The sequence below is a fragment of the Oryctolagus cuniculus genome, chromosome 21 (genome assembly GCF_051225735.1).
Source record: "Oryctolagus cuniculus isolate XC-2025 breed Fujian yellow rabbit chromosome 21, ASM5122573v1, whole genome shotgun sequence".
Classification (NCBI taxonomy): Eukaryota; Metazoa; Chordata; class Mammalia; order Lagomorpha; family Leporidae; genus Oryctolagus; species Oryctolagus cuniculus.
Window position 1 is genome coordinate 4,982,086 of NC_142887.1, and position 22,145 is coordinate 5,004,230.

Consider the following 22,145-nt stretch of genomic DNA (forward strand, 5'->3'; position numbering starts at 1 on the left):
TTCAGAGTACTGAAATGCAGCTGAAGGTTCCAGCACTGATTGGCCTTGAAGGTACTGGGCCAGATAGCAGGCTGCAGGCTGACATGTAGAATTACATCTGTGTGGAATTTGAAACCATGGAACTGCTATCTTTTATGGTCACACACATGCTTGCCTGGGGCTAATATACATCAGAGTAAGGGTCATGTTTACTCGTTGAGGGGGGGACAGGTGGGAGGCTGTACAGGGCTTCAGTCACCCTCATCTTATTTTGCATAGGAAGTAAAAGGAGAACACTGGAGCTTGATGGAGCTTGGCAGATACACAGATTTTTGCTGTGTGCTCTCTAGGTTTCTTTATAATTTTTCACAATAAGAAAACATTTCCTGCAGTGAAACAAAGAAATATTGGCACTTGCCAGTTGCTTTGCTAGTGACATGAAAATTGACTCACTCTTCCAAGAATGCAGCCTGGCTCTTCTGTATTTCATGCAATGAATAGCATCTTAGAAATGGTTACTTACATATGTAAGTGAATATGTAATGTATATGAGGACATTTGTAAACCGCTGTTACCAGGGGCTAAACTCTAGACACAAAGTAAATGGCTAGCAGTGGAGGGACATGCATTAAATGACAGTGTTTTATTACGATAGAACATTGCATAGTTACTGAATGTTGCAAGGCACAGTTTGTACAGCACAACATTAAATTTAAATGTAGGTTACAAAACCTATGTCCATGTACAGTTAATAAGAATTGCAACTGGAGGCAGATGTTTGATGCAGTGGTTAGGACACTGCCTGGGATGCCCGTATCCTGGATTTGAGTCCTGTCTGCTTCCAGTTCCGGCTTCCTGATATGGGCACCTGGGCAGGCAGCAGGTGATGACTCAAGTACATGGGTCCCCACCACCCCGTGGGAGACCGGATTGAGTTGCAGGCTCAGTTTCAGCTATTGTGGGCATTTGGGGTGTGAACCAGTAGATGAAACATCTGTGACTGTCTCTATCAGATAAATTAAAAACTAGCTTTTTTAAAAAACAAAATTATAATTGGATTTAGGGTGATTTTTTTAACGTGAGTTTTGTGCTGCTTTTCTCTCCAGGGCCATCCCACTTGCCATTTTCCAAGCAGAGCCCACGGTGAGGAAGCACTTTCTCCGGAAGTGGCTTCGGAGCTCTTCCCTTCAGGACTTTGATATCCGGACAGTGAGTGCCAGCGTTGCTTCCTCCTCTGGGAATCTGGCAGTGGGTGGGCGTTTGGCCAGTGGGGGGACAAACCCATCCCATATTGGAACCCCTGGGTCCTTGCTCCACTTCCAGTTCCAGCTTCTTGCTAATGTGCACCCTGGCAGGCAGCAGATGGTGGCTCAAGAAATTGGGTCCTTGCCTCTGTTGTAGGAGACCTGGATGGAGTACCTGGCTCCCAGCTTCAGCGCCAGCCGGAAGCCATTGTAGGCATGTGGGGAGTAAACCAGAGGATGAGAATTTGGCTGCCTGTCGAGATCTCTCGCTGCCTCTCAGATGAATCAGGTTTTTTAAAACAGAAAGCTGTTTAACAAATTGAGTACAGGTTTTTCGTTTGTTTTGTCTTAAGTTCAGGAGACAAGTTAGACAGAATATACCCGGCTCAAGTCACTTTGTTTGGAGTCTTCACTCTTGACTTCCTCCCCCCTAATACATTAAAGGGGAGGAAATCATAACATTTTAGGGCACAACTGAAAAAGCTGAACATCGGGGAGGCTCTTGGACTGACTACGACTAAGGTGCTGACTAAGCCAGCAGGGTGCTGGCTCAGCCACCTGCTGCTTGCGGTGCCCCTGGGAGTCACGTGTGTGCTCTGCCTGTTTCTTCCTCTCTGAAACAGGCACCTTGTTTCAAAAGTAAATAAAACACAAAGTGTTTAGCAATGCTCAGCATCAAGTTTTGATTTGTTTTGTTTGAAGATTTATTTGAAAGGGAGAGAGAGGGAGAGAACTCCATCCACCGGCTCACTCCTCAGATGCCTAGGACAGCCAGTGCTAAGCTAGGCCAAGGACAGGAGCCACGATCTCCATCCTGGTCTCCCATCAGAGTGGCAGGAACCCAAGCACCTGAGCCATTATCTGTTGCTTCCCAGGATGCATTAGATGGAAAACAAGTGGAGGAGCCAGGAATCGAAAGGCACTCTTATGTGGGACACAAGTGTACCAAGTGTCCACTTGACCCTCTGCCCTACAATGCGGCAGGCAGCTACAGCACAAATCGTGGCTGCCATTGCTCTTTTCTCATTGCCCTTTCCTGCGCCCTCAGATTCTGGACTGGGACTACTACATCGAGCGGCTGGGAAGCGCCATCCAGAAGATCATCACAATCCCTGCGGCCCTGCAGCAGGTGAAGAACCCAGTGCCGCGTGTCAAGCACCCTGACTGGCTGCACAAGAAGCTGCTGGAGAAGACTGACGTCTACAAGCAGAAGAAGATCAGTGAGCTCTTTGTTCTTGAAGGCAAGAGACAGGTAATGGGGCTCAGTCCAGCAGAGACCACAGTGCTGGGCTGGGCGAATCCCCGAGGCACTCGGGTGCTAAGGCCCTCGAGCCACGGTCTGTAGTTTTGTGAGATATTTAAGTCTATGAAATGATTTTTTAGAAGATTCATTGTTTATTTGAAAGTCAGTTACATTGAGAAAGGGAGAGAAAGAGCCCTGCCATCTGCTAGTTCACCCCACAATGGCTGCAGTGGCCGCAGGAGCCAGCGCTGAGTCAAGCTGAAGCTGAAGCCAGGAGCCAGGAGCTTCTTCCAGGTCTTCCGTGGGTGCAGTGTTGATCACTGTGAAGGGTATCATTTTCTTACTTGAAAGGCAGAATGACAGGAAGAGAGTGCGAGAGGCAGAAGTCTTCTAGTCACAGACTCACCCCCTAGGAGGCCACAGCAGCCAAGCTGAGCAGAAACTTCACCTGGGTCATCCCCCACACAGATGACAGGGGCCCATGCATTAGCAGGAAGCAGTACAGTGCGGGATGCCAGTGTCACAGGTGTGGCTTGACCTGCTGTACCCGCCAATAACGGCTCCTGAGGTTGCGTTTCTGTTCCAGGGAGAATGTGTAGATCCAGGGTCCTAGGAAGTCTGTCATTCAGGGCAGGCCAGGTGGTGCCGCCCTAGCAGCAGCTGCCCATTCTGGGATCAGCCCCAGTCCAGGCTCACTCTGCTCACTGTCTCCCATCTTCCTGCACACCCCCGCTCTCCCACCTGCTCACCAGTCTCCATGACGCCTGCTGCTCGTCTCAGAAGGCAGACAGTGCGCTGCCCTGGCTCAGCCTCTGCTGGACACGGGGCGATGCTTGGGAAGAAATGGCAGAGGGCTCATCATGTAGAGCTGCTTGCAACGTGGCTTCTTCAGAAGAGACGTTTGATGGGAGCCACAGAGTGCCAGGAGGCAGAAGTCAGATTTTATGACTGATATCAGAAATGACAGCCTGTCACTTTTGTTAGAAATCTGTTCCTCAAAGGCCAGTCACTGCATCCCACCCACAGTTGGTGGGGAAGTGGGACTCTCACAGGGTGTGAATGTCAGGAGGTGGGGGCATTGGACCATTTTGGTAGACTGTATGCGCAGGTGACCTCAGTAATACTTGACCTCAATAATTAGGTGAATACAACATGAAATATTTTAGATACCAAAACCAAGTAAGTTTGGTAACCTCAAATGTGGAAACACGGAGAAGTAGGAACTCTGCAGTGTGAGGTGGAAGTAACCAGGCAGGGCCAGGGCTGTGGCATAGTGGGTAAAGCCGCTGCCTGTGGTGCAGGCATCCCATATGGGCGCCGATTCATATCCTGGCTGCTCCACTTACAATCCAGCTCTCTGCTGTGGCCTGGGAAAGCAGAAGATGGTCCAAGTCCTTGGGCCCCTGCACCCTTGTGGGAGACCCAGAAGAAGCTCCTGGCTCCTGGCTTTGGATCAGCATAGCTCCGGCTGTTGTGGCTATCTGGGGAGTGAACCAGCAAATGGAAGACTTCTCTCTCTCTCTCTCTCTCTGCCTCTCCTCTCTCTGTGTAACTCTGACTTTCAAATAAGTAAATACATCTTTAAAGAACGTAACCAGGCATCTTTGGTGGTAGGAGCTGTTCATCTGCAGAGATCCACACATCAGCTGGTTTGTGTGGAGGAATATCTCCTGGCAGCTGAGAGGCGTGGGCCTGGCAGAGATGCTGAAGGGACAAACAGGCTGCGGGAGGGTGTGCACGTGTGCTACTGCTTATGCAAAGCTGAGCTGTGGCCTTGATACATGGATGTGCAGTAGAAATGTCGGGGATGGAGCTGCTCCCCAGCGCAGGGCTGTGCCTCCTGCGTACAGCCTTGTGTTTCTTATGAAAAGGGGCGTTAGGGACCAGTGTTGGCACAGAGGGTTAAGCCACTTCCTGCAGTGCTGGCGTCCTATGTAAGCACCAGTTTGAGTCCCAACCGCTCACCTTCTGATCCAGCTCCCTGCTAATGTGCCTGGGAAGGCAACAGAAGATGGCCCAGCTACTTGGGCCCCTGCACTCACGGGACAGATCCAGATGGAGTTCCAGGCTCCGGGCTTCAGCCTGGCCCAATCCCTACCGTTGCAGCCGTTTTGGGAGTGAACCACCAGATAGAAGACTTGGAGGAGGGGGTTTCTCTTAGCTCTGTAACTATACCTTTCAAATAAATAAACTTAAAAAATAATGCATAAATGAACATCCCATTTCAGGTGGTGTACTTATGTCGGATTTTTAGAAGTAGAATTCATAGGGACAAGAACTTGAGTTTTTTTGGTTTTGTTTTTAATTAATTAATTTATTTGAAAGGCAGAGAGAGAGAGAAAGAGGTATCCCATCTGCTGGTTCACTCCCCAAATGGCCGCAATGGCCGGAGCCGGGCCAAGCCAAAGCTAGGAGCTTCCTCCAGGTCTCCCACGTAGGTGCAGGGGCCCAAGCACTTGGGCCTTCTTCTACTGCTTTCCCAGGCCAAAGAGGAGAGCTGGATTGGAAGTGGAACAGCCAAGTCACGAACAGGTGCCCATATGGGATGCCAGCACTGCAGGCAACAGCTTTCCCACTAGCCACAGCACCGACCCCAAGAACCTGCGTTTTAAGGCTCAGTTGTGTCTTTCTAGGTTATAACAGCACAGGTTCCTGAAGGCAGTCCGAGGCCAGGTGCTCCTGACATGGAGGACTTTGGCCTCCCAAAACTGCCCCCTTCAGCTGTCCCTGTTGCCACCAAGAGGAAGCGAATCCTGTGGGAGAGCCAGGAAGAGTCCCAGGACCTTGCGCTAACTGTGCCCTGGCAGGAGGTCCTGGGGCAGCCACCTGCACTTGGAACCACCCAGGTAAGAAGCCGGGAGGCTGGGCTGGAGAGGTGGTCACAGAGCACTGGGAAGTGAGCTGCTGTTGCACCGTGTGCCATCCTGTGCTCCTCTGTCTGTCCAGGAGGAGTGGCTGGTCTGGCTCCGCTTCCACAAGAAGAAGTGGCAGCTGCAGGCCCGGCAGCGCATGGCCCGCAGGAAGAGGCGGCGTTCAGAGCTGGAGGAAGGTGCTTCGAGGCTCACAGCCATTCGAGACAGGTCTGCGACAGGGCTGGGGAGCTTCCTGCGAAGAACTGCCCGCAGTGTTCTGGACCTTCCATGGCAGATTGTACAGGTGGGACACCCTGAGAGCAGCATGTGTCCAGCTGGCCCTGGGCCTGTGGCCAGGGGGTGGGGTGAGGAGGCGAGCTGGCCTTTAGCTTTCTAGCTTTCTGCCCAACTGGGAGACCTGAGCACTTGTGCCTGGGACGGGGCTGATGTGTTGTGTGTTCTGCATTTCCTTCAGATCAGTGAGACCAGCCAGGCTGGCCTGTTTAGGCTGTGGGCTGTCGTTGGCAGTGACTTGCACTGCATCAAGCTGAGTATTCCCCGTGTGTTCTACGTGAACCAGCGAGTGGCCAAAGTGGAGGAGGGGCCTTCCTATCGAAAGGTAGGGAGGGCGTGGGTGTTGTAAGTCGCTGTAGTCCCCTGCCTGCAGCCCCTGAGGTGGTCTCTGCATGGCAGAGAGTTGGCCTGGAGGGCAGGCTTTGTAGACCCAAAGGTGGTGTTGTACAGCCTCGAGCCTCCATCTCCTGAGGATCGTGGTGGGGTTTTTGTGAGAATTATTTGGAAGTGATGTCCTTGAGCACTGGGCACAGGGCCTGGGCTGGGGTGAATGCCCAGACATGGGAGCTGCTGGTGTTGTCCTAGGGAACTGGTGCATCTTTCTTTGTCTGATGTCATGCAGCTGGGAGTGGACTGGATAGACACTGTAGAAGCTACAGACTGTCTCCATAGCCCTTCTGTGGGGATATAAATAAATTTCTCTGTGGCCTTGCCAGGCTTCTTCCATATAACAGGATGTTTTCTTTTTCTTTCTTTTTTTTAGTATTTATTTATTTGAAAGGTGGAATTACAAGAGGTAGAAAGAGAGATGTCTTCCATCCACTGGTTCACTCCCCAGGTGGCCACAATGCCAGAGTCAGGCCAGTCCAAAGCCAGGAGCTGGGAGCTTCTCTTTCTCCTGCAAATGGCCACAATGACCTGGGCTGGGCCCACGAGGGTGCAGGAGCCCAAGTACTTGGACTGCCCTCTGCTTCTTTCCCAGGCACATTATCAGGGAGATGGATCAAGAGTGGAGCAGCCATAGCTCAAACCGACACCCATATGGTATGTCGGTGCTATAGGCCATGGCTTAACCTGCTGCACCACAGTGATGGCCCCAAGTACAGGTTTTAAATGTGCGGTTCCGTTGGTTTTGATGGAGAAATAAGCCTGTGTCTCCCACACTCTGTCGACTCAGAGCACTCTTCTCCCCCTCCCTCCATACAAGCAGTGGTCTGATGTCTGTGTTCCTAACTGAGATGCGCGTGGCTTCCTAGAGCTTCAGTTAGTAGAATCCCAGAGTAGACTCTTTGGGCAGTCAGCATGTTTTTTAGCTCAAATGGTCCCAAATGGCACTGCAGGATCCCTGCAAGCTGGCCCCCAACTCCTTGACGTGCTTCTGACAGTCAGCACTCCTTGGATTTTGGCCACTGAGATGTCCTAGGCTAGGTTCATGGAAAAATGGCATCAAGAGATAAGTTTATATTGGGGCAAAAACTTTAGAAACCGATGTGTAATATTTTCATAATACACGTTTTCCATTAACTTTTTGAAGACATTGCGTACTTTGCCTTCCATAGACGTGGAATTTGCCATTCGTCAGGGAAGTCTCTGCCAGTCTCTGTTGGAGATTTTGCTGAAACCAAGAGCAGGACACAAGGGTGTTGCTTACCTTCAGTTCCTTCAGAGACAGGGCCAGGAAGCATCTATAAAAATCATAGTGTGGGGCCTGCACTGTGGCGTAGTGGGTAAAGCCACCGCCTGCAGTGCTGGCATCCCATTTGGGTGCCGGTTCAAGTCCTAGCTGCTCCACTTCCGATCCAGCTCTCTGCTATGGCCTGGGAAAGCAGTAGAAGATGGCCAAGTCCTTGGGCCTCTGTGCCCATCTGAGAGACCCAGAAGAAGCTCCTGGTTCCTGGCTTTGGATTGGCAAAACCTCTTCCATTGCAGCCATCTCAGGAGTGAACCAGTGGATAGAAGACCTCTCTTTCTGCCTCTGCCTCTCTGTAACTCTGCCTTCCAAATAAAAGTAAATCTTAAAAAAAAATAGTGCATCTATACTAATTGTTCCCATTTGCCATTCTTTTCATTTTTTAAGATTTATTTGTTTGAAAGACAGAGTTACATAGAGGCAGAGAGAGAAGTCTTCCTTCCGCTAGGTCACTCCCCAGATGGTCACAATGGCCAGAGCTGGACCAATCAGAAGCCAGGAGCCTGGAGCTTCTTCCAGGTCTTCCATGTGGGAGCAGGGGCTCAAGGACTTAGGCCATCTTCTACTGCTTTGCCAGGCCATAGCAAAGAGTTGGGTCAAAGTGGAGCACCCGGGTCTCAAACCAGTACCTATATAGTATGCCAGCACTGCAGGTGGCAGTTTTGCCTGCTACACCATAGCACTGGCCCCTCCTTTGATTTTTATATCTACTCATTTCATATTACTAGAAAATCTGAAAGTCTTGATTATTATTAATGATAACATTTATATATAGGCTGGCACCACGGCTCAATAGGCTAATCCTCCCTCCGCCTGTGGCGCCAGCACACTGGGTTCTAGTCCCAGTTGGGGCGCCAGATTCTGTCCCGGTTGCTCCTCTTCCAGTCCAGCTCTCTGCTGTGGCCAGGGAGTGCAGTGGAGGATGGTCCAGGTCCTTGGGCCCTGCACCCACATGGGAGACCAGGAGAAGCACCTGGCTCCTGGCTTCAGATCAGCGCGGTACGCTGTCCGCAGCGGCCATTGAGGGGTGAACCAACGGAAAAGGAAGACCTTTCTCTGTCTCTCTCTCTCTCTCTCACTGTCCACTCTGCCCGTCGGGGGGGAAAAAAAAAAACACCTCCATATATATATGTATATATATATTTGCTTTATGTTGTATATAATAGTTTTTAAAATTATATCAACATTACTAAAAACAATAAAACTAAGTTTTGTTTTTTTTTTTTTTTTAAATTTGACAATTAGCAGGGAGAGAGAGAGACAGAGAAAGGTCTTCTTTCCATTGGTTCACCCCCTAAATGGCCGCTACAGCCGGAACTACGCCGATCCAAAGCCAGGAGCCAAGTGCTTCCTCCTGGGCTCCCATACAAGTGCAGGGGCCCAAGCACTTGGGCCATCCTCCAGTGCTTTCCCGGGCCAAGCAGAGAGCTGGACTGGAAGAGTAGCAACCAGAACTAGAACCCAGCACCCATATGGGATGCTGGCGCCACAGGCAGAGGATTAACCAAGTGAGCCACGGCACCGGTCCCTAAAACTGCTAAGTTAAACACTATTTTTGCTTTTGTTTGGGCCTTGAGTTCTCTTTTCAGAAGTATTCTGGAGGGGCTCGTGTTGTAGTACAGCAGGTTAAGCTGTAACTTACAGTGCCCGCGTATTGGAGCACCAGTTCAGCTCCCGGCTGCTCCACTTCTGATCCAGCGCCCTGCTAATATGCCTGAGAAAGCAGCAGAAGACGGCCTCTGCCGCCCACTGGGATACCTTGCTCTTTTCTTCCACCTGACCCAACCTGGCTGTTCCAGTCATTTAGGGAGTGAACCAGTATATGGAATAGCTGTCTCTTCTTCTCCTCCCTCTCTGTCACTCTGCCTTTTGAATAAATAAATTTTTTAAAATAAGTATTGTGGAATTGCAGTATCACATTAATAAACAGCTAGGTTTTTTTTTTTTTTAACATTTGTTTATTTGAAAGAGTGACAGAGAGGTAGACACAGAGAGAAAAACCACTTTCTGTCCTCTGTCCTCTGGTTCACTTCCCAAATGGCTGCAACAGCTGGGGCTGGGCCAGACTGCAGTCAGAAGCCAGGAACTCCATCAGGGTTTCCCATGTGAGCGAACACCAAGAAGTTTCTATGTCTCACCCTGTTTCCCCACCCTGTACATATTGGTAACCATTTTCACTAGTTTCTGGTTTATCTTCTTAGCTGCTTCTGTAAAAAATGAGCAAACACAGCTATAAACTTTGTTACACATAGACGTGTACTATATACATGATTCTGTACTGTGTATTTTTTGAACACAACAGTTTTATTGTATAAGTCACACCAAATCAGTGCATAGAAATGTAGACCTCAAGGTTTCGTGGCACTGCACTGTGAATGTGGCTAAGCTTACTCTGCTGCTCACCTACTGGTGGACACATTGTTTCTAAAACTTCGCCTGGCCCAGCCCCAGCTGTTGAAGGCATTTTGGGAGTGGAACCAGCAGATGGAATCCATTAATCTCCCAACCTCTCTCTTTCTCTTTCAAATAATTTTTTTAAAACTTAAATAGGAGCCAACACTGTGGCATAGAAGGTTAAGCCACCATCTGTAGTGTCAGCGTCCCATATGGGAGCCAGTTTGAGTCCCTGCTAATGCACCTGGGAAAATAGTGGAAGATGACCCAAGTGCTTGGGCCCCTGTACTCATGTGAGAGACCTGGATGAAGCTCCTGGCTCCCAGCTTTGGCCCCTGGCCAGAGGCTCTCTCTCTCTCCCCCCACTTCTCTGTATTTATGCTTTTCAAATAAATAAATCTTACGAAAATAAATACTAAAATAGAAAATAAAATGTGGGGGCTGGCGCCGTGGTATAGTGGATAAAGCTGTGGCCTGCGATGCTGGCATCCCTTATGGTCGCCAGTTCAGGTCCCAGCTGCTCCACTTCCAATCCAGTTCTCTGCTATGGCCTGGGAAATCAGTGGAAGATGACCTAAGTCCTTGGGCCCCTGCGCCCTTATGGGAGACCCGGAAGAGGCTTCTGGCTCCTGGCTTCAGATTGGCATAGCTCTGGCCATTGCGGCCATCTGAGGAATAAACCAGCAGATGGAAGACTCTCTGTCTTTTTCTGCTCTCTGTAACTCTGCCTTTCAAGTAAATAAATAAATCTTTGGGGAAAAAAAAGTGTCCTAGGGTCAGGTATTATGGCACAGTGGTTAACATTCCACTTGGAATGCCCACATCCCATATCGGAGTGCCTGGCTTCAAGTTCCTGTTCCACTTCCAATCCAGCTTCTTGCTAAAATGCACTCTGGGGTGGGGGTGGGGGCAGCAGGTGATGGCTCAAGTATTTGGGTCCTTGCCAACCACATGGGTGACCTGGATGGAGTTCTGGGCTCTTTGCTTCAGTGTGTCCCAGTGAGCATTTGGGGAGTTTCTCTCTCTCTCTCTCTCTCTCTCTCTCTCTCTCTGCCATTCAAGTAAATAATAAATAAAATAATAAAAACTATAAAACTATGTCCAGAGGTTTTAGCTGAGCTGGCCTTCAGTGGACAGTGGAATTGCTGTGGGCAGCGGAATGCCAGTAGACAAGGCATTTACCTGAACACAGTACACCACTCAAGCTGTGTAATGAGGTCAGATCACTGCGTTGTCACCAGGTGAACCGAGTCCTTCCTCGTTCCAACGTGGTCTATAATCTCTATGAGTATTCGGTGCCAGAGGAGCTGTACCAAGAACACATCAACGAGATCAATACTGAACTGTCAGCACCAGATATTGAGGGTGTATACGAGACTCAGGTAACTTTCCCCAGCCACACTCAGCACTGAGGCAGGAGAAGAGAAACCCACATGAGGGATGGGCTGGGGGGCTCCACCCTACAGGTAATCTGCCAGGGGTGACCTGGGGGAGGGGACTGTGCCAAGAGGACACAGCCTCCTGTCCCAGGACCAGCCGGCAGTGCTACAGGCCTTCCCCCAGTCAGCCTGTGCTGCTGTCCGCCCCCCTCTTTTAGGTCCCGTTGTTGTTCCGGGCCATTGTGCAGCTGGGCTGTGTGTGTGTGGTCAACAAGCAACTGGTGAGGCACCTTTCAGGCTGGGAAGCCGAAACTTTTGGTCTGGAGCACCTGGAGATGCGTTCCCTGGCCCAGTTCAGCTACCTGGAGCCAGGTACAGCCCACCTCAGCTGCCCCAGCATGAGACTGCCTCGGGGCCTCTCAGGTGACCAGCCGCCTTCCTTCCGTAGGGAGTATCCGCCACATCTACCTGTACCACCGCTCGCAGGGCCATAAGGCGCTCTTTGGGATCTTCGTCCCCTCACAGCGCAGAGCGTCAGTGTTTGTGCTAGACACAGTGAGTCTGGCCCAGGGGCTGCAGGAGTGCAAGGGTTGGGGCAGGGTCTGGGGAAGGAGGACGCTTCCTCCTAGCAGGCTGCCCAGCTCTCCTGGCCTTGTTCCCGTGAGTCCCTGAAGTCACTGAATCAGGAGTGGAATGGCACAGGTGGGAAATCACCCCTGCTTCATCCTGAGTGGGGCGGGAGCTGACACAGCTGCGTTCTTCCAGGTGCGCAGCAACCAGATGCCAAATCTCAGTGCCCTGTATTCAGCGGAACACAGCCTCCTGCTGGAGAAGGTAGGCCCCGAGCTCCTGCCGCCCCCTAAACACACCTTTGAGGTGCGCGCGGAAACCGACTTGAAGACCATCTGCAGAGCCGTCCAGCGCTTCCTGCTTGCCTACAAGGTGAGAGCCGTTGGGGTCCCGCTGCCTCAGGACACACACATCCCCAGGGCTGGACCCACCCAGGTCCTCTCTTCCCTTTTGCCCCTTCCCAGGAGGAGCGCCGAGGGCCCACCCTGGTGGCCATCCAGTCTAGCTGGGAGCTAAGGCGGCTGACAGGTGAGATTCCCGTCTTGGAGGAATTCCCGCTGGTACCTGTCCGCGTGGCTGACAAGATCAGCTATGGAGTCCTGGACTGGCAGCGCCATGGCGCCCGGCGAATGATCCGACACTACCTCAACCTAGACACCTGTCTGTCGCAGGCCTTTGAGATGAGCAGGTGAGCTCAGAGACCAGGCACCAGGCTTGTCTGGCCCTGGTCAGCCCCATTGTGGCGGGTGAGTGGTTTTCGGGTAGGGCAAGCCTGAGCAGTCTGTGGCATGTGGGCCAGGCTGACCCTGTGCCCCTGCCTAGGTACTTCCACATTCCCATCGGGAATCTGCCAGAGGACATCTCCACCTTTGGCTCTGACCTCTTCTTTGCCCGCCACCTCCAGCGCCACAACCACCTGCTCTGGCTGTCTCCTACAGCCCGTCCTGACCTGGGCGGGAAGGAGGCTGACGACAGCCGCCTCGTTATGGAGTTCGATGATCAAGCCACCGTGGAGATCAACAGCTCAGGCTGTTACTCCACAGGTGAGTGTGCAGTGGAGGGTGAGGCACGGAGCCGTAGCTGGTGTTTCTATCATTTAGTGACATTCTCTTGAGGCAAGAGCAGCCGGGGACTGGCTTAGCTCAATTTGTGGGTCAAAACCTGAGGCTGCAGGGGTTCTGGAATCGGGGAGCCGGGAGGCCAGCGCACTTGGGGAATGGGTGCCTTCCCCTGACCCCCCTTGGTCGTACTCACTGTTCTTGGGGCGCTGTTGGCTGGGATCAAGACCTGGGAGATGGTACCACTGGAGGAGGCCCAGGTGTGTGGCTGAAGTGTGTCCCTTGCAGTGTGTGTGGAGCTGGACGTGCAGAACCTGGCCGTCAACACCATCCTTCAGTCTCACCACGTCAACGACATGGAGGGGGCCGACAGCCTGGGTGTCAGCTTCGACACGGTCCCCCAGGCCTCCTTGGAGGAAATGGTCACGGGCAATCAGGCCACCAGCACCCCAGCCAGCTACGACGAGACAACTCTCCGCCCCAGCACGTTCAGGTGCTGCCCAAGCCCTCTTATTCTCCCCAGCCACCTCCCTGGAAGGCACGGGAAGCAATCCTGTTCCTGCTGTTGTTTCAGAAGCTGTCTCCCAAAATGGTCACTGCAGCTTGAAACTGCCAACCGGCCAGGTTTCCCCCCTTTAGTCCTTGTTTTTGTGGCCCTACACACATGTCCTTCCTCGTTACAGGCAAAATCAATCTAGGTCCCACCTCTGACCATCCAACAACCAGCGGTATAACCCATGGTTACTTCTTGGTGTGGCCAGAGGTGTGTTCTCAGGCTCTCTCCAGTGAGCTGAGCTTGTTGTCAGTACCTGCTGCTTGGGGCATAGCCAGGGGCGATCCTGCTGACACTAGTGGCGGTGTGAGTGGTGGAATTTACGGGAATGCTGGACACACTCGTGCTCTCAGTCCGCACAACAGCCCTGCAAGTGGTGCCATGATGCCCCATTTTAGAGATGAGGAAACTGACGTCTGAGGGTAACCTGGTTGTGATCATGCCTCAGTTGAGAGTGGAGGTTGGCATTCACTCAAGTCTGTGAGTCTAGAACATTCCTCAGTCATTGCTCTCCAAGAGGAAGGAGGGGACTCAGCAGAGCCTGGGTGTTCAAACAGGCAGGGAGGTGGTTGGGGCCAGCAGAAGGTCTTGGCGTAAGAGCAGGTAGTTCAGGGTGGCGCAGTGGCAGAACAGGTGAAGCTGCTGCCTGTGGTGCCGGCATCCCATATGGGCGCTAGTTCGAGTCCTGGCTGCTCCACTTCTGATCCAGCTCTCTGCTAAGGCCTGGGAAAGCAGGGGAAGATGGCCCATGGGAGTCCTCACCTGTGCAGGAGACCCAGAAAACGCTCCTGGCTCCTGGCTTCAGATTGGCCTGTTTCTGGCCGTTGCTGCCGTTTAGGGAGTGAACCAGTATAGGGAAGACCTCTCTCTCTGCCTCTGTAACTCTTTCAAATAAATAAAGAAATCTTGGGGGAGGGGGGCAGGTAGTTCAGTCCTGAAAGGTAGACAGAGTCGGGAGTGTATGGCAAAATGAGGAAAGGGACTTCCTAGCATGGGTGAGGCGTCCTCCCAGGCGATTTACCCAGGGTGTTTATGAAGAAAGTTTTAGGGATGTGGCGCTGGCCTCTGTGCTGCCAGTCCCAGTAAAGTTCCCAGCTCTCCACCAAAGACCAGTGAGAGGCAGTGAACTGGGCTGCAGTTCCAGAACACCTAGCAGCTCTGCCTGCTGAGAGATGCAGGGGCCTGGATAAAGGTGTCTACTTGTGTTTTTTGTTTGTTTGTTTGTTTTGTTTTTGTTTTTGTTTTTGTTTTTTTGACAGGCAGAGTGGACAGTGAGAGAGAGACAGAGAGAAAGGTCTTCCTTTGCCGTTGGTTCACCCTCCAATGGCCGCCACGGCCGGTGCGCTGCGGCCGGCGCACCGTGCTGATCCGAAGGCAGGAGCCAGGTGCTTCTCCTGGTCTCCCATGGGGTGCAGGGCCCAAGCACTTGGGCCATCCTCCACTGCACTCCCTGGCCACAGCAGAGAGCTGGCCTGGAAGAGGGGCAACCGGGACAGAATCCAGCGCCCCGAGCGGGACTAGAACCTGGTGTGCCAGTGCTGCAAGGCGGAGGATTAGCCTAGTGAGCCGTGGCGCCGGTGTGCCATTTTTTTTTAAGAAGTCTCCATTTATTTATTCTATTTTCATTTGAAAGACAGAATTACAAAGAGAGGGAAAGACAGAGAGGTCTTCCACACTGGTTCACTCCCCAAATGGCCTCAATGGCCAGAGCTGAACCAGGCTAAAGCCAGGAGTTTCATCTGGAACTCCCACGTGGATGCAGAGCACTTGGGCCATCTTCCCCTGCTTTCCCAGGCACATTAGCAGAAGCTGGATCAGAAATGGGGCAGCCGAGACTCGAATAGGAGCCCATGCGGATGCCCGTGTGGCAGGCAGAGGCTTAGCATTCTACACCATACTGCCGGCCCTACATGTGCCTTTCACAGGATACTTTCACCTGGTGGGAAGGCCCAGTCATCTGACTTGAGACCAGAGTGCCCTCAAATAGGGAACTTGGTTATCCTGGGAGATGGACCTTGTGCTTTAGTCGGGCCGTGTCCAGTGTGTGCTGCATGGCTGCTCCTGTGTTCCTGATATTCTGCATTCTTCAGAGGCAGGCAGTTCAGTAGCTCACTGCAACAGGAAACAGGTGCAAGGATCCTTACTTAGAGACCCGGGGCAGGGAGGGCAGTTCTCCTCGGTCTCTGGGCCACACAAGACAGGAATGAGGGAGGGGGAGGTACAGCTGGCAGGCTGAGGGAATGGTGGGGCCCAGTCTGTAAGGTGGGTGAGGGGCTGCTCGGTCCTCCTGAGGGTTCGGGTGCCGTGTTCTTCGCTGTGCACCTCGCCCTGTGCTCCACCCACAGGGCAAGAGTGCCCAGCATGCAGTGAAGTTTCATGGAGTTGCGTTGAGGCCCAAGCTAGTTTGGGGTGAAGGGATGGGCTTTGGGGGGCAGCTGTTGGGCTGGTGGAGATTCCTCCTGCCTGCCTTTCAGGATTCTGAAGAGCATGGTGGTGGGCTGGGTCAAGGAGATCACACAGTACCACAACGTCTACGCCGACAACCAGGTGATGCACTTTTACCGCTGGATCCGCTCGCCGTCCTCCCTGCTCCATGACCCTGCCCTGCACCGGACACTGCACAACATGATGAAGAAACTCTTCCTGCAGTGAGTGTGCCTCCCCCGGGCTGGGTGCTAAGTGGATCTGCCCCTGGATTCATGGCGCCTGGCAGTTGAGAGGACCCGGGAGAACTTTGCCTCCACTGTTGCCTTGCCTGTGCGTCCTTTCAGAGTGAGGCCACATCATGGTTTTGTTCTTTTTCGCACAAGTCATGGAACAGTATTGTCATGCACCTTGCTTGTTGTGTTAAGCGAGTATCTTGGGATTTGTTTCTGGCTGTTCCACAATAATGGACGTTTAGGCTGTGTCTGGCTTGTGCTCTTGGAAATAACACATCAGCAAAGGGCCTTGCGCATAAGGTCATGTGGGTATAGAAGTATCACGGTTGCCGGGCTGATGGAGATGGTGATGCAGCAGACCAGTGCCAGTTAGCGCACAGAGACTTGTCACTGTCCCACCCCAGCCTCACGTGGCTCACTGCCCACCTGCTGGAAAGAGCCAATTTACTCTTCCTGTCCTTGACCCATGTTTCTGTAGTTTTGTTGTTTTTTTCTGGTTAAAAATTGAATGAAAAGTAGCCATCTTTCTGTGATAAGAACTTGCATTTTTTCTTCTCAGTTTTTTATTACCCTTTTGCCTTCATTTATGGCGTGTTTTTTTTTTTTTAAGACAAATCTACCTTGTTTTTGTTTCGTTTTATTAGATTTGTTTATTTATTTTGAAAAGCAGAGAGAGATAAGGAGAGACAGAGATCTTCCGTGTGCTGGTTCACTGCCCAAATGGCTTGAACAGCCAAGTGTGGGCCAGGCTGAAGCCAGGAGATCCATCCTAGTCTCACATGGGTGATGGGCCCACATAATTGGGCCATGTTCCACTGTTTTCCCGGGCATATCAGCAGGAAGCTGAGTCAGAGGCAGAGCAGCCAGGACTCCAGCTGGCACCCCAATATGGGATGCCAGTGTCGCAAGCAGTGGCCTAAGCTACTGCCCACAACATCAGCCCTCATGGTGGTTTTCTGCCACATAGAGCTTTGTTTTTCTTTACCACTAGTGGTTTCTAGCTGTATTTGGGAGGTTTTTCTACTTAGGAATCTTTGGATTTTTTTCCTCCCGGTGTTCTCTGGCTTCATGTGCATCATGGCCCCTCCATGCTCCACAGGCTCGTCGCTGAGTTCAAGCGTCTGGGGTCTTCAGTCGTCTATGCCAACTTCAACCGCATCATCCTCTGCACAAAAAAGCGCCGGATTGAAGATGCGATTGCCTACGTGGAGTACATCACCAACAGGTGGAGTGAGGGACAGCCCTGGCAACGCAGCCTGCCATGACTTTGGAGAGATGCCAGAGTGTCCCTGTAGCTAGACCGGGGAGGCCCTTAGGAGCACAGCAGATATCAAGGACAGCGCGACCACAGCATAGGAAAGCGTGACTACCGCTGCCCGAGCGTGGTAGCGAGTTGCAGACTGCAGATGTGTTGCTTCAGCTCAGAAGATTTAGGGCACTGCCTTGGGCGAGAGGGCTCCGTCACATGTCCGTGTACACCGTTTGCTGGGCACCGGTAACAGCAGTGCAGGGTGCTCGGTCTATGTAAAGCTGCAGCTATAGCAGCTGGGTGTTGTGGTTTCGACTTTTACACAGCAGCCACTGCCTGCTTCCCCAAGCCACGTTCCTGAGACTTCTTGGGCTTGGCCGTGCTCATCGTACGCCAGGTACTCCCATTTGTGAATAGGAGACGAAGCAACAGCAGAGTTTCTTTTCCTTTTGTAGTTTGTAACGGGAAGTTCACACACCCAAGGTGCATTTACACTGACCGTGAACCAAGCCCTTTTCTAAGAGAGAAATTAGGAATTTTTTTTATTAAAGATTTTATTTATTCACTTGAGAGGTAGAGTTACAGAGGGAGAGACAGAAAGGTCTTCCATCTGCTGGTTTATTCTCCAAATGGCCGCAACGGCTGGAGCAGGGCCGATCTCAAGCCAGAGCCAGGAGTTTCCAGGTCTCCCACATGGGTGCAGGGGCCCAAGCCCTTGTGCTGTCCTCTTAGGACACAGGCCACAACAGAAAGCCAGATCAGGAGAGGAGTAACCGGGACATGAACCGTTGCCCATATGTATTGCCAGCACCGCCAGCAGAGGCTTAGCCCACCACACCACAGCATCAGCCCCGAAGAGGGAAATTTCTAATGGAGGCACAGAGAATCTGGATAGACACAGTCTACATATGAGTGCAGGAGCAGCATAGGAGCTGCAGACACAAACCAGCGATAAAGCATGAAGCACACTACTGAATGGGAATGGGAGTAGGAGGGAGATTCTTGTTCCTCATCAAAGCACATGTGGAGTAATTTGAACACAGACCACCATTGTCCTCAGGCCTGCTGCTGCCTTGTGTCCAGAGTGTGGTCCTCGGATTCCAAGATGAGCCTTTGCTTGTGTCAGTATTGCCCCGGCTGTCTAACAGGCTGGCTTCCCCAAAATAGTGTCTTCCACATAGCATGGGGCTGAGAGCGGTGGGAAGGGTGGCCTCGTGTGCACGTGGGCTGTGGGCACAGCTCCAGGAGGGCCCAGGTTGTGGCACTGAGAAGCAGGCTGCTGCTCAGAGCAGGGTCAGGGAGAATTTTAAAAGCTTTCTTGGAGGAACCTGGTTTGAGTTACTTAGCTGCATTTTAAAATTTCTGTTATTAAGGCTTTTTCATTCCTTCTTCCATTTCTTGTTTGTTTTCCTTTTTAAAAATGAGCCTGAGGTGCAGTGCAGAGGATTGGGTTAATCATAGGAAGGCTGCCTTGACTGAGGAGTGATAAGAGTGAAGTAGCTAAGAGTTTGATGATAAGGACCAATGTTACTAATGTCACCTGTGGCTGATGAGTGTGTAAGGCCACAAAGCAGGGGCTGTTAACCCACTACCCTCCACCCACCCCCACCAGAATATGTCCGGGGCAGACGTTTGGCCTAGTGGCTAAGACACCTGCATCTCATCAGAGAGCTTGAGTGCTGGCTCCACTCCCAGTTCCAGCTTCCTGTGGGAGACTGATGATGGTTCAGATGAACAGGTTGTTCCTACCACATGGGAAACCCAGATTGAATTCCTGTCTCCTGGTTTCACCCAACCCGGGGTGTTACAGGCATCTGGGGAATGAACCAGTGGATAAGAGATTTCTGTCTGTGGCTCTTGAATAGTTTTAAAAAAAAAAAAAGAATGTGTCCAGTTTTCCATTGTAACGCTCAACTCTGCTGGTACAACTGGTGCCCTCGTGATCGTGGCCAACCGCTTGGTGTTATGTTTGCTTTCGCTGAATCCACCTTAAGCTCACTCTCAAGTGGGGGTAAATTAGAGGTACGAAAGAACTGGAGAGCAGGGGAGGTGTTGATTTCACTCGGGCCATTTCTGTGTGCTTCTTTGGTAGTATCCATTCCAAAGAGATCTTCCATTCCCTGACAATCTCCTTCTCTCGATGCTGGGAGTTTCTACTCTGGATGGATCCATCCAACTATGGTGGAGTCAAGGGGAAAGTGTCGTCCCGTGTTCACTGTGGACAGGTAAGAGCTGGAGGTGGGCCTGCGCTCTGAGTTCTCGGGCCCTGGCCAGGTACAGGTAAGCCTGATTGTGCAAGAGCAGGTGGTGCAGCCTGTCTCCTTCTCTCATTAGCTGATCAGGGGAGAATGGGGTGACAAGAAAGTGAGAAGTCTGAATAAAGCTGATAATGTGACCAGAGGAGGCTTGGCCCAGGTGGATGAGGCCAGAGTAAGTGTAGACTGAGAGGTTCTGGCTTCCCTTGACTGCTAGGAGGACAGCATGCACACACTTAGAAAGAGGGGGAGGGACAGTCCCTGAGAGGCACCTGGCTGGGACTGGGCTGTGCCTGGGGTCCAGTGCAACTGTAGCTGAGAGTAGGGGCGACATTGAGTCTGGTGGGATGCGTGCATTGTGAGGTCAACACATCAGCCAGCTCATATCACATCGTCCATGAGCAGCAAGGGTGGGGCAGGAAGTCAGGTAAGTGCCCTCCACAGGAGCCCTCACCGGGACCAAGAGGAGGCTGCAGACAGGCAGGGTGTGATGGGCACCTGGGCCTAAGGGTCCGAGAGCTTTCCCGGAGCTGCTGAGAACTGTGGGACAAGGCTGAGTCTGCCAGGCGCCAGCCGATCCACAGGCTGTGCTTGGTTGAGCACAGCTACTGATGGAAGGAAGGAAGCACAGGCTGTGAAGACAGCAGCCTGGGCAGGGGCCTGGCAGCTGGCAGTGTGCATGTGAGAAGGGGATGCCCCCAGCAGGAACACGGAGCTCACAGGAAGGACGTCGGCAGTGACCGTGGGTCAGTGATAGGATGGGAGCCTCCCAGAAGAGGTTCCTTAAACCAGGGGAGTTCTGGTTCTGGTTGATTTTTCCCGCCTTAGGAGGTGGGAGTTGAATTGTGTAGTGCGTCCCTGTAAAAGCAGAGAGAGAGTCACCGTCACCCATGTTCTGAGCATTTTTGAGCACTAGGCGCCTCCCTTGGTGTTTTTTTTGTTTTGTTTTGTTTTGTTTTGACAGGCAGAGTGGACAGAGAGAGAGACAGAGAGAAAGGTCTTCCTTTGCCGTTGGTTCACCCTCCAATGGCCGCCGCGGCCGGCGCGCTGCGGCCGGTGCACCGCGCTGATCCAATGGCAGGAGCCAGGTACTTATCCTGGTCTCCCATGGGGTGCAGGGCCCAAGCACTTGGGCCATCCTCCACTGCACTTCCCTGGCCACAGCAGAGAGCTGGCCTGGAAGAGGGGCAACCGGGACAGAATCCGGCGCCCTGACCGGGACTAGAACCCGGTGTGCCGGCGCCGCAAGGCGGAGGATTAGCCTAGTGAGCTGTGGTGCCGGCCCTCCCTTGGTTCTTGGAGCAGCCTGCAGGATTTACTTAGGTCCAGGAAAATGCAGCGCTGGTGAGACAGACACATGGTGCAGTGCTGTGTGCCAAAAACAGCCAGGATTGTCTGTGTTGTAGGAAGACGCTCAGGAAGGGGAGACAGTGGAGGACGACGAGGAAGACGACTCACATGAGGAGGACGGTGTGGAGGAGTCTGACGTGGAGGACTTACTGGAAAACAACTGGAATATTGTACAGTTTTTGCCCCAGGCAGCCTCCTGCCAAAGCTACTTCCTCATGATTGTCTCAGGTGAGCCTTGCGCACTGGGAAGAACAGCTTGTACTCTGTCTCAGCAGAGCCCCTGATGGTTAATAACTGGCTCCGGTACAGTGTGTCACAAGAAGGGACGGCTGGAAGTCAGGTCTGGGACTACCCCGCAGTCGAGAGCTCAGGAGGCTCAGCCCAGGGCCCCTGCAGCCACTGTGCCTTCTCCCTCCCCTGATGCCTCTCACCCTCGGGGCGGAGAGGAGTCACTGTGCCCCCTGACAGCCTCTCAGCTGCTTTAGTAATGTAACCACGTGCATTCCTGAACACCCATGTGTGCGTACGCAAAGTGACAAAGGACAAACCCAGGATGCTGAGTCAACTGCCCACTGACTGGTCTTTTTTTTCTTCTGCCAAATAATTCCTTCCACGTCGCCTTTTTTTTTCTTTGAAAGACACAAAGACAGAAAGAGCATGCTTCCGTCTGCTAGTTCACTTCCCACGTGTGTACAGCAGAGGCCGGTGCTGTAATGTAGTGGGTAAAGCTGCTGCCTGCTTTGCTGGCATCCCATCTGGCTGCCAGTTTATGTCCTGGCTCTCCACTTCCAATCCGGCTCCCTGATAATGGCCTGGGAAAAGCGGCGGAGGATGTCCCAAGTGCTTGGGCCCCTGCACCTACGTGAGAGACCAGATGAAGCTTCTGCCTTCTGTCTGGCCCAGTGCTGGCTGTGCAGCTATCTGGGGAATGAACCAGCAGATGGAAGATCTCCCTCCCTCTCTTTCTCTCACTCTCACTCTAACTCTTCCAAAATAAGTAAATAAATCTTTTTTTTAAAAAAGGGGGCCAGCGCTGTGGCGTAGCGTGTTAATGCCCTGGCCTGAAGTGCCAACATCCCATATGGGCGCCGATTCGAGACCCGGCTGCTCCACTTTCAATCCAGCTCTCTGCTGTGGCCTGGGATAGCAGTAGAAGATGGCCCACGTCCTTGGGCCTCTGCACCCACACGGGAGACCCGAAGAAGCTCCTGGCTTCAGATCAGCGCAGCTCTGGCTGTTACAGCCATCTGAGGAGTGAACCATCTGAGGGAAGACCTCTCTCTCTCTCTCTCTCTCTCTGCCTCTCCTCTCTCTGTGTAACTCTGACTTTCAAATAAATAAATAAATCTTTAAAAAAAAAATCTCCCTCATAGTT

At 52.2% G+C, this 22,145-nt stretch overlaps 1 protein-coding gene across 2 annotated transcripts in view; it reads left to right on the forward strand.

The window, feature by feature from the left end:
• POLE (DNA polymerase epsilon, catalytic subunit) overlaps positions 1-22,145 on the forward strand; it is a 66,718-nt gene that overhangs the window by 36,926 nt on the left and 7,647 nt on the right. The window contains exons 27-42 of one of the 2 annotated variants that reach the window (XR_016227490.1): positions 1,086-1,188; positions 2,272-2,475; positions 5,100-5,312; positions 5,413-5,622; positions 5,794-5,937; positions 10,938-11,078; positions 11,294-11,447; positions 11,524-11,630; positions 11,841-12,017; positions 12,110-12,333; positions 12,550-12,688; positions 12,992-13,196; positions 15,731-15,904; positions 17,016-17,141; positions 19,258-19,390; positions 20,827-20,998. Coding sequence is in view for 1 of the 2 variants with exons in the window: in XM_051836853.3 (XP_051692813.2) it covers positions 1,086-1,188; positions 2,272-2,475; positions 5,100-5,312; positions 5,413-5,622; positions 5,794-5,937; positions 10,938-11,078; positions 11,294-11,447; positions 11,524-11,630; positions 11,841-12,017; positions 12,110-12,333; positions 12,468-12,688; positions 12,992-13,196; positions 15,731-15,904; positions 17,016-17,141; positions 19,258-19,390; positions 20,827-20,998 (2,708 nt within the window). In the remaining variant the exon portion in view is untranslated. Of the gene's footprint in view, positions 1-1,085; positions 1,189-2,271; positions 2,476-5,099; positions 5,313-5,412; positions 5,623-5,793; positions 5,938-10,937; positions 11,079-11,293; positions 11,448-11,523; positions 11,631-11,840; positions 12,018-12,109; positions 12,334-12,467; positions 12,689-12,991; positions 13,197-15,730; positions 15,905-17,015; positions 17,142-19,257; positions 19,391-20,826; positions 20,999-22,145 lie in introns of those variants that run through there. The other variant, XM_051836853.3, reaches the window with a different exon arrangement.